Source organism: Buteo buteo, chromosome 22 (assembly GCF_964188355.1).
Source record: "Buteo buteo chromosome 22, bButBut1.hap1.1, whole genome shotgun sequence".
Classification (NCBI taxonomy): Eukaryota; Metazoa; Chordata; class Aves; order Accipitriformes; family Accipitridae; genus Buteo; species Buteo buteo.
In genome coordinates, this window is record NC_134192.1 from 871,794 (window position 1) to 882,790 (window position 10,997).

At 55.9% G+C, this 10,997-nt stretch overlaps 1 protein-coding gene across 1 annotated transcript; it reads left to right on the forward strand.

Moving 5' to 3' along the window:
• The first annotated feature begins 5,305 nt into the window (after nucleotides 1–5,305).
• On the forward strand, nucleotides 5,306–10,454 carry LOC142043215 (regulator of cell cycle RGCC-like). Its single transcript, XM_075054111.1, has 5 exons — nucleotides 5,306–5,440; nucleotides 6,352–6,507; nucleotides 7,108–7,188; nucleotides 8,362–8,424; nucleotides 9,789–10,454. Exons 2-5 carry the CDS (start codon nucleotides 6,354–6,356, stop codon nucleotides 9,794–9,796), a joined length of 306 nt encoding a protein of 101 aa, XP_074910212.1. The 5' UTR covers nucleotides 5,306–5,440; nucleotides 6,352–6,353; the 3' UTR covers nucleotides 9,797–10,454.
• The last annotated feature ends 543 nt before the right edge of the window (nucleotides 10,455–10,997 follow it).

Consider the following 10,997-nt stretch of genomic DNA (forward strand, 5'->3'; position numbering starts at 1 on the left):
TGGTTATCTCCTGTTAGTTGTAACAGCTTGAGTCCGTTAACGGTAATGTGCTAACAAGGACAAGGTGTTCCAGTAACTGTTGGCTGTGACTCGATGGTGGATCTCTCTGTGTCCCCACTGAGGGCGAGCATTGGGAAGGGGGCAAATCCTCAGGTTGGGAGGAGTTGTTACAAATGTTCACCAAGAATTTTGAACCCAAGAAAAAGCAGGTGATCTTTATATCTTCAGTTGGATAAAAGGGCCCTCAAACCATTTTGCCAGCCTGAAACCCGGACTGCAAATCAGCTTTTTTGTCATGGGGGAATATGAAGTGTCGGGGTCCTAGGTGACGGGGAATGGATGGATAAGGCTCAATAGGTGCAGTGAGTGATGGGCCATCCCAGGGAGAACTTCCCTGCAAGCGTGTTGTACATTGGATTCCTTGGGGACCAAAGAGGAACATATTCTAATGGAAGAGGAAAGGGAAAGGCTCAGTTGTGCAGTAGCGGTGGTATGAAGTCTGGAAACTTGTGAGGTGCGAGGACACAGACAAGGTGGACGGCACACCACTGCTAGCAGTCCTGGAGACATCACTGAGCCCACTGCCTGCCTGTGGTGATGGCAAGACTGTTGGCCACAGACAGTAGATGAGGATGGCACAAACCTGCATCCCCCACCTTTAGTCCATCATGAGAATATCACAAACACTTTACTGCCCAAGCATTTCAGCAGCTCCAGCCACTGGTCTGCTCATAAAGGAGGAAGCCAGAAGCATCAAGGCTGCCATTAAGATCTCAAGCAGAGCACAAAACCAGCAAGGTACTTCATGCCTTGTCATGGCCAGAGCTCAACCTGATGCCACTGCTTCTAGGTGGGGCTTTGACTTGTCGTTACTACCAGGAGCAACAGATCTGGCACAGAGGTCAATGGTGAGAACTCCACACAGACCCTATTGCATGTTTTTGATCAAATTTTTCAGTATCAAAAAAGGAAAACCCAAGCAGAGCGAACATTTCCTCATTCCCTGTCACCTCAGCGAGTCACTCGGAGAGCAGCTGTGATGTAGATTGATGCTACCAACATCACTTTGGCTTCTCTCCCTTGATTCCTCTGCGCTTTAATTTGTTCTCCCATTGCTTTTGCCATATACCTCTCTCTAAGAACTAAGTGTGGAGAAATTGTAGTGATAACATATGAACTCTAACATGTTCATGGCACTTGGGAAGAGTGCTGCAGAGCTATGCCACATCTGAGGATGAGAGAGACATGGGGGTTGCAGCTGCTTGGCCGACAGGTCTACACAAGACTGTAGAGTTGAGCTCTGAATGTTGCTCCCTTGGAAGCCACACAAGGATTTAAAAGGTGACTGAAAGGTTTGTGGTCATCACTGGGCATTACAACAGGCATGTACAAGAGCATCAAGTCATCCCTCTGAAGCTCCCGACAGATGGGCTGGCTGCCCTCAGATTTGACACTCTATTTGACACCGCTCCCACTGGGTGGTGGGAAGAAGTGCAAGGCACTGCAGAGCCGGTTTCAGAAATACCACTGCACAGGACAGAGATTCACCATCCAGCTTATGCTAATCTCAGTGGGACAGGGATGCTGAAATACAAGGCAGCTATTTGCTTTGTTTTGCAAGCAAAGTCCTTTTGAAGTTTATTTTACATTACCACCATAACGGTGGGCAGAAGGCGGCGGGGGGGCTCGCTGGGAAGCACGTCGTCTTTCTCTGTTCACTACAGAAAATACAAAAATGACTGTAGGGCACTTCTACCACCGCATCGCAAGACTTGAAAACTGCTCAGTACCGGCTGTCGCTGCCGATGAGGATATTGCTAAAAACTCCGCTTGAGGGCAGGCCAGCACTGGCCATCACTGCTTTTTGCCCAGGAATTGCCTCCTATAAGCAGTACACAGACTTTTTTCCTCCCTCAGAAGCACACCGGCTGTCACTGCCTGGCATGCACAAGTATTTGCTTATAACTTGTCTTATTTCAGCCTCACAAAATAAACCCAGCTTTACAAATCAGTTGCAAAGCACTGTCATTCACGAAACGTTAGCATCACTGTGGACCAGCTCTGAAAAAGCTAGTTAGCTTTTGTTATGCTTCAGATTTAGTTATCACTGGGCTCTTTTCCTCTCTTCCCCAAGCTGAATCTGCAAGCGCCTGTGATTTCACCTTTTGAAACAATCTAAAATTTTCTGTGTTGAGGTTCCTAGAACCCCAGCGTCAGCGTGGGGGGTGGGTTGCTGTTGGGGGTGGTTGCTGGCTGGTTGTTAGCACCAACACCACCAAAACCGCCTGGGGCCACTCAGCGCTGGAGGGGTTTTTACAGCGAAAGTCAAGCTTAGAGGTCTTAAGAAGGGTGCAAGAGGGAGTAGCTTGCAGCAGTGGGATCAGTTACTCAGATTCATGAGCAAGTGAGTAATTTTATAGTCAACAGCAAAGAAAGCAAGATCCTTTTTCTTCTTATTTTTTGTAACCCATGTGTCTCCATTATACTGCTGATCAGGATAAGCACATGTGTAAACATATCACATGGCATCATGTAACACTTATCAACTCAAGTTCCCATGGTAAACAGAAAGAACATAAATGAATCAAAAGAAGTTCCTCCAAGCAAAGCATTGCTTTATTTGTATTTCGAGACCAGAAAAACTGCCTGAGGGCTTAAATCCAGAGAGGAAATGGTCACACTCACCTGACAGATAATATTGCCCTGGTCTCTTGAAGCAGTGCTGGGTACCATGGAATCAATACTTGGTTTTGTTTGACCTAAGAAGTCAGTGAGAGTTCATCCCAGCTGGAAGGAGCCGTCAGGTGAAGGAGCAGCAAGGGCAGTGTTTTGCTGGTGATGGGCAGCACAGGTCGACCGGGACAATGTTTCTTGCCTTTGGAGGGAGAGCAAGAGATGCGGAGCAGAAGCAGCCCAAAGCTGGCTGAGCATCCCTCACCACCCAGCATGAGAGGAACTGCCTGCAGCTCCCAGCCTTCGCCAGGCTGCGTCAGTCACCGTGGAATATTCCAGACTGGGGCATGGCAAACCAGAGCTGGGTCACTCCCACCGCAGCGGGTGAGCCTGCTCTAATACAGCTTCCCAATGGCATCTCAGGTAATGATGTGCAATATCGGCTGAATACTGGTTCTGCATTGCAAGGGGCAAAATCATGTCCTGCACCACCCCGCACTGGGAAGAACTAGGGACACTGCCAAATGCTGCTCGTGTTGGTTGATGGGTATGGTTACCCAGAACATGAAAAAATGGAGATAAACAGTAAAGATACTTTCCATCTGCAATAATGTGATAACTAGACTCTTCTCCCCTGTAATGCCTGCCCTCCTGTACCTATGGGAGCCCATGCAGGCAGCCAGGTTTTGTTGAAATTGGGTATCAGGAACAATTTCTTCACCGAAAGGGTTATCGAGCACTGGGACAGCCTGCCTAGGGAAGTGGTGGAGTCACCATCCCTGGAGGTATTTAAAAGATGTGTAGATGTGGCGCTTAGGGACATGGTTTAGTGGTGGACTTGGCAGAGTTAGGTTTATGGTTGGGCTTGATGATCTTAAGGGTCTTTTCCAACTGAAATGATTCTATAATTCTACTCTATGAAATTGAAGCACCGTGAGGAAATACCATCTCCATCCACAAGCCAGCAGCTAATGGCAAGGGGCGGTGAATGTTTTCCTCTGCTCTGTGGGAAAGATCGAAGGGTCCCCAGTACAGCCTGAAATCACCAGGCAAAGGTCTCTGGCTGATGTTCCAGTATTTGTTCTTGCCACAAGCAGCGAGACAGCATTTCATGGTTGAGGACCTCTTCATTCACCAGCTGTTGGTGCTGGAATTACTCAGCGCTGGGCTAAGCGGCGATGCTTGCTGCAGCTATCAGTTGTGGGAGTGTGTTGTAGAGTGTTGCCCACATGCAAACTTCTTGACTTGAAAACTCACTAGTAAAGCTGAAGGAGAGAAGCTCACTCGGATCACCTCACTCATGGAGCCACCAAGGTGTCAGCATTCGCTGGTGGTTAGGTGCAGAAGGATTAAGAGCTAAAGAAAACGCCAGGCCAGCACAGCCAGAAAGTACACGAGTGCCCATGTGTTCTCCAGAGGCTGTCATCTCCCCCTGTGACCTGCTCACCCGACGGGAGGATGCTCGCTTGGGCTGATTCAGAGCTGGCAAAAAGCCTTGGGCTTCTGAACTCACCAAGGCATCCTAAACCTAGAGAGATGGTCTACTGTGATGGTCTGAAGACATTTTAGGCACTTAGCGGCATGTAGCCTCAATAAAAAGCAAGGACAGCCTGAATCCCCCTTTTCCAAACCAGCACATGAGAATGAGGGAACAACTGCCTCTGTTGCATTCCTTCTCGCCCCCCCCGACAGTTGCTAGGTTAATGCCACCAGAAGATCCTATGGCTTTTCACTCGTGGCAGGGAAGAAAAGGTACAGCGCGTGAGTGCAGAGAAGTAACTTGTTGGGGACCTCTTAGTGTTGTCTCCGGAGCTCTGTAGCAGAGGGCAGACCTCAGCAGAAGACACAAAGGCAGAAATGATTGTAGACTACGAAGCAATATTGTGCAGCTGGGCCTGCGTGGGGCAAGCAGGCATAGGAGAGGTTAAAACACAAGAGAAAGAAAATCTACAGCAAAGCCCATTCTGGCATGCTGAGAGGTGACTTTGGTACACAGAAAGCCTGAAGGAGGGGCGAGGTCTGAGGAAAGGAGGTGAAACTTGGTTGAGGGAAAGCGAACATAAGTGGAAAAGTCATCGTATAGGACTTCATGTTCTGGTGGATGGACAACGATGCAGGGAAGGAAACAAGGCACCTGGGAGGAAACCTGAGGGTCTCAAGAACAGCTCCAGCCTAGGGAGAAGCTTGCCTGGACCAGCCTCCCGCTGTGCAGAAGGGATCAGCGCCAAGGAGGAGGCGGGGGTGGCCGGAGAGATGCCGCAGCCGGCTTTCCGCCTCGGGAGATCCCCCCGTGGCTGCCGTTGCGTGGAAGGGCTTTGGCCACCGGGCTCCGCAGGACGAAGGTCCCCAGCCCCCGGGCATCGCCCAGCACCATCAGAGCGTGGAGACGAGGCGAGCCCCGCGGGGGAGAGGGGACCCCCCCCCACCCAGACCCCGTGTCCTTAGGGAGACCCTGGCCCGGGGCGGGGGGGGGGGGTGACCCACGGAGACCGCAGGGGTCTGGCCCGACGGGGACCCCACGGTCCCGTCCCGCCCGCAATCCGGCAGGGTGGGGCAGGGCGGGGCGGGGCGGAGCCTCCAGGGCGCTGCGGCCACGCCCCTCCCCCGCCCCGCCCACCGCCCCCACCCGCGCGGGGCCGCCCCCGGGGTTAAAACCGCCGCGCCCGGCGGGACCCGCCGCTGCTGCCGCCCGCACCGGAGCCCGTCCGTCCGTCCGTCCGTCCATCCATCCATCCATCCATCCATCCATCCATCCGCCGAGCCGCCGGTGAGTGCCGTGCCGTGCCGTGCCTCCCCAGAGCCCCCCCCCGGGCCCGGCTCCCGAAGGGTCTCTGCACCCGTATCCTCTTCCCCCCCCGCCTTGCTGAGCCCCCCGTGGGGAGATCCCCGGGGAGCAGGACGCGGTTTGCAGCCTGCGGGACGGAGGCTCCCGGCTTTGGCTTGTGCCCCCCCCGTCCCGTGTGCCGCCTGGGGTTCCATCGGGTTTTCCCCTGAGTTTTCCCCAGCGCTGCCGCCTCCACAAATCCACTGGTGGCCCCGTCCCGCGTGTGCTGGTTCAGAGGCGGCCTGAGCCCAGGGCTGGCCCTCGCCCGTCTCCTCTCCGCCGGCTGTGCTGGTATTTTCAGCTCTCTGAAGCGTCTCTGTGTGACCGCTCCAGCCTCGCCTCGCCTCCCCAGGGACGGATCCGGATCCGGAGGGAGTAAGCGGCACATCCCTGGGGAGCAGCTGCTGGGCTCGCTGCCCTGCTCCGCTGTCAGGCTGCGGTGTGCTGTTGCTGGTCACCCCGGCTCAGCATGGTCCAGGGCCCCTGTTCAGCCCTGCCGTAACCTCCCCGAAGGCAGAGGAAGAAGCTGGGTTCAGGACCAAGACCCTTGCCTGCTTAGGACCAGCTCTTACTGGGTTGGGCCCCTGCTCACTTGTGGGATGAGCTGGAAGGATGGCCGAGCTGTCCAGGGAGCTGGATGTGCTCAGAGCTCTTGGGGGGGGGGGAGTTGAGAGGCAATGTCAGCCCTGAACTCGCTGTACGGAGCAAGCGCTGGCAGCCTGCCCGCAGAAAGGGGGCCCGGAGCCTGGGTCTACCCCCTCCCCAGCCCGGTACTGCTCCCGAGAGGCTTTTGCTGGGGCTGTCTGCCTGGTGCCTGCCCCAAACCCTTCCCTCCACTGACTTCTTGTCCCCAGCGATGGCTGATGAGCTCAGTGACCTGCTGCGGGAGTTTGATGAGGTGATGGAGGACTTTGACCGAGGCCCTGCCTGTCAGTATGAGCAGCACCTGGAGGAGCTGAAGAGGAAAGCGGGACACAGCGTGTATGACAGTGGCATTGATGAGCTGGAGAGTAAGTCCGGGGCTGGGGAATGAGGGGTCCTGGGGGAGGATGGTGTCCATTGGGATGGAGTTGCTTTGGGAGCTTGGGGGTTGCTCCATGGTAAAACCACGGAGCTTCCAGCTGATCCCACCTCTGAGTTACCCACCCGACTCAGTCCTTGAGGGCTGGATGGGTAGCATGGGGTGATGACCACTGGATCCTGGCACAGGACTTGCCAACTTCTGCTGGGGCTCCTTCTGCTGGGGCTCCTTCTGCTGGGGCTCCTTCTGCTGGGGCTCCTTCTGCTGGGGCTCCTTCTGCTGGGTTGGCTGCTGCGGGACTGCATAAGGCTTGAGATTACCAGGAGCTCAGAGGGAGCCAGTTGGCTGTAATAACCCTGAGGGGTCCCTGTGGCCATGCCCAGGCAGCCTCGGGTGCTGTTTGGCCTGGCAGGGGAGCTCAGTTCCCTTTTTCCAAGCATTCCTTGCAGCGGGTGGAGAGCAGATGGGCTGGCCAAGAGTGAGGGTGAACCAAGGACCCTATGCCACGCACATGATCCGTCCCTGGTCCTGCAACTTGTTTATAAGGCGCCTGTAGTTGCGGACAGTGACTGATTCTTTGAATCTGCAGGTACCAGCACATCCCCAGGCAGCAGTCTTAATTCCAGCGAGGAGGACCTCAACACCCCTGCCAATGCTTACCCTTCCAAAGGTGAGGCTGAAAGATCTGTCTGAAGGGCAGTTTGCCAGGGCTTCCTTCTGTATTCTTGGCTTGGCTCAGCAGCGATGGGCTGCCCTGGGTGGGGGGTGCCAATGGGGCCCTACAGGATTTGGAGGTGGGAATGAGCCCTGGGGTCCTGGCTGGATCCTGGAAGAGGTATGAAGGTGGATTGGCATGTTTCCAGTCAAGGCTAGACTGAGCCAGAGGTCTGTTTAGGAGGGTCACAGCGAGGGGCTTTGTTCCTGACCTGGGAAGTGCAGGATTGTGCAGGGATGAGAGAGCACAGGGAAGGTGAGCACCCTTCCCACCATGTATCGATCCAGCTCTGGCCTCAGCTGAGCCCTTGCTGACCGACCTTGTGTGCGTGGGAGGATGTGCCCTGCCTCTCCGCTTTCCCCCACGTTGAGCCTGAAGTGCCACTGGCTGGGTTATGGGATGCTGATCTGCGTGATACCTGTGGGCACCATCCTACCCCCAGAGCTGGGGCTTGAGATCAGGGGCAGAGGAGGTGTGGGGTTTTGGCTGTGAAGGGCAGAGGGGGGTGTGGGGGGTGGAAATGCTGCATGTCTGCAGGTCAGAGGGAGTGTAATGGGTGGAAATACTGTGTGTCTGCAGGTCAGAGTTAGTCCTGGGGTTTTCCTGCCAGTGCTGCCCTCAAGCAGCGTCCTTGGTGAAACCCCTTGCTCCTCAGCTCTGTAACTCCCAGCCCTGATCTATGTGTGCACACAGGGGTGGGGGGAGCACCCTGCCCTGGGGATGGGTGATGCTAGAGCTGCCCTTAAGCCCCATGTGAGTGCCGGACTCCAGAGCCAGGTGGTGCCGGGCAACTGCTTGGAAAGGTTCAGTGCTGTTGTTTTGGTGCCTTCGGCAGCTGGGTACAAGGGTGGGCTGTAATCCCACAGAGGTGCATTGACCCACGGAGACGCTGTGCTCGGAGGCATTTGGCTGGGATTATTCCTGAGCTGTGCAGTGATCAGGCCCCGTTGCATGTGCAGCCCCCTGTAACCCGCTCCCACCGCTGCCAGGCAGCACTTGGCTGGTACAGAAGCAGCAGGCAGCTGGAGCAATTGTGGTTAGAAGCAAAGGGTAGGGATCTTTCTTCTTCCAAATTAGAGCTGGTGTGGAGGAATGGGAGAGACCTGATGGTGTGTTTCTCTTTGCTAGCTAAGCTCGGAGACACGCAGGAGCTGGAGGAGTTCATTGCGGATCTGGATAAAGTGTTGGAAGGTACGTACGCAGCTCTGATCCGTGCACTTCCTGAGCCCCAAGCTGCATCCAGCGTGGCAGGACGCCTGGGCTGGGGCTTCTCCATTGCCTCTGGCTCGGCAGAGCCTGGCCCAGCACCTGTCCTAGCTGGGGCTCCCACTGCAGGGAGCTTAGAGCCTGGTTTTGGCTGCAGGGGTGGGATTCTTCTGTCTTTTCTTCTTGGCAGGGGGGAGCTCATCTGGATCTCATCCTCCTATCCCCCTTGAAGCGCTTTCAGCTGGGGCAGAAATTCCACTGCTTGAGTGTCTTTCCCTCTCTGGTGCCTCAGTTTCCCCCAATGGGTGAAGTGGAGGTGGCAGTGCTGTCCTGGTGGAGGGGTTTGGGGATGTGAAGGCCAGGTTGGCCCTGACAACGAAGTCCTGCAAAAAATGGTGGCCAAACAGTGCAACCTGCAGAGTTATTGACATTTTCAGAGAGATGTACGGATGCTTGTGGCTCTCTGCCTACAGCATCCCTCCAACTGCTGCTCAAAGGCTTTTCTTTGCTATGGGGGGGAAAGTGAGCAGAAGGAAAAGAGTATTTTTCCTTGTGGTATGCCCCATCCTGGGAAAAAATTAGCCCTGTGGAAATATCCCATCTAGAGGGAGGAAAGTGAGGATTCAGACTAGATAAGTACCACCTAACACATGCCTGTGGTAGTGCCCCTTGGGGCATGTCAGCACTGAGCGAAGCCGTGGGCAGGTCTCAGAGTGAGACTTCTGCACCTGTGGAGTGGGAACAGCTTCAGAGGGTCGGTGCAGTGGCAGAGAGGGGAACCCCAGCCCTCGGGGAGCACGGATGGGATGGGTCGTAGTCTCCTCCTGCAGATGTTCTTCTCCTGACAAAGGGCTCGGCTGCAGTTGCCCTTGGGGCAGGTGGTGATGCCGTGCTGGGCATCTCTGGCAGCTTTACCCAGGCAGCTCTGCAGTTCTGTGAGGTTGGCTGGTCCCCAGTAGCTTCCTTGCTGGGGAAACTGAGGCAGAGGCCACACTTCCTCTCCAAAGGGGTCCCTGGGTGACAGGCTGGAAGCACAGAGAACTTTTTTAAAATCATTTCCCCCTACACAGGCTGCAAAAGTCACAGTTCTGAGTATCTGTTCCCTTCCCTTCTGAGTGTCCAAAATGATGTGGCTGGGGGGAAGCGTTGCTTCTGCTGGCCCTGAGCCATACTGGGAGGCAGTGAAGCAGGAAGGGAACCAGAGCCCCCCCCAACAGATTTCTGCTCTAAACCTGCTGCTGGTGATCCTAGGGAGCTCCAGTGCACTGTGCAGCCCTCCTCCCCCCCCCAGCAGTCATCTCACCATTCTTTTTTTTTTTTTTTTTTTTTCCCCCTTGATTGTCCTGCAGAGATGTGAGATGTGGTTTTGGTGGCGAGTCCGGAGAGGAGGATCCACAGCAGATGAGCCCCGTGCCTCCCCGACGCACCCTCTGCTCCTGTGCCCCCGCCACCCACCACCCGCGTAGGCGACGGCTCTCCCGTGCCACGCTGCTCCGCGCCGGGGAAAGGCAGCGCCGGCCGCAAGCGGGGACTGATCCGGCAATGGGACGGGCAGCTGGGCTGTGATGGTGGCTGCGCCTTGCTCTGCTCCTGCGTGCAGGGCAGGACTCTGCCAGCATGAGATGGGACGAGCTCTCGCTGGGGGCACCAGGCTTTGCCCTACGAGGGGGGGCTGGCAGCTCTTGTGACCGAGTGGGTTTTGGGGGGGGGGGGCATCTATGCCGCTATTGAAGCCAGAGGAGAAACCCTGGATGATTTTTAGGGAAGATCAGCTTTCAGCACATCAGTGAGACCTTGCTGTCCCCTCCTGGGACAGGAAAATCTGTTCCCGCAGCAGCGTCTGTCGCAGGCAGTGACAACCGCTGCTGGCCCTTCACTTGGCACAGGTCGCCTCGGATAAGGCCCCTGCCTGCACCCTGAGTGCCTCTGCCCTGACTGCTGCTGTAAATACTGTAAAAAGGATGTTAGACGCTGTACAGGGGGGATGTGTTTTTATAAACAGGATTTTAAGTCTCTGTGCTTGTCCGTGTGTGTGTGTCCAGGCTTTTCCCATGGGCTCCTCTCTCCTCCGCAGCTGCCTGCAGGGGTGGGAGCAGGCATGCCTCTGCTGTGCCCTAGCCCTGGGGTTGCCAGCCAGTGGGGCGTCAGAGAGATGGGGGGGCAGAGGCCTCAGGGAAGCAAATTAAGCAGCATTTGTCTGCCTGAAGGGGGGTAGGGGACCCCCTGGTCCTCCCTGCCTGCGGTAGAGCATGGGGCAAGCTGGGCTACCCTCTGCCTGCGGCTGCTGTGCTCTGAGCTCTGACCCTGCCAGCAGGGATGGATGGACGGACGGACAGAGGGAGGGAGCCGGGTCTGCTTGGGGGGGACATTAGTGAAGCTCCCTGCATTGTGTCCCCAGGACACAAACCCTCCTGCTGCCTTGTGACCCCCTGGGAAAATGCCCTGCCTGGTTGGGGCAAACCCCCGTCCCTGAGCTTGGGTCTCCCTGGAGCAATCCCAGGAGCCGGCAGGGAGCCTGGCTGCTGGATCCAGCCTGCCTGGTGGCCCTGACCCTGCTG

What these genes read in the sequence shown, in the direction of transcription:
- LOC142043215 (XM_075054111.1), top strand. Translation starts at nt 6,354, where the DNA reads ATGGCTGATGAGCTCAGTGACCTGCTGCGGGAGTTTGATGAGGTGATG. An exon ending in TGGCATTGATGAGCTGGAGA is followed by an intron (nt 6,508 to 7,107) that starts GTAAGTCCGGGG and finishes TTGAATCTGCAG; the next exon opens with GTACCAGCACATCCCCAGGC. An exon ending in CAATGCTTACCCTTCCAAAG is followed by an intron (nt 7,189 to 8,361) that starts GTGAGGCTGAAA and finishes TCTCTTTGCTAG; the next exon opens with CTAAGCTCGGAGACACGCAG.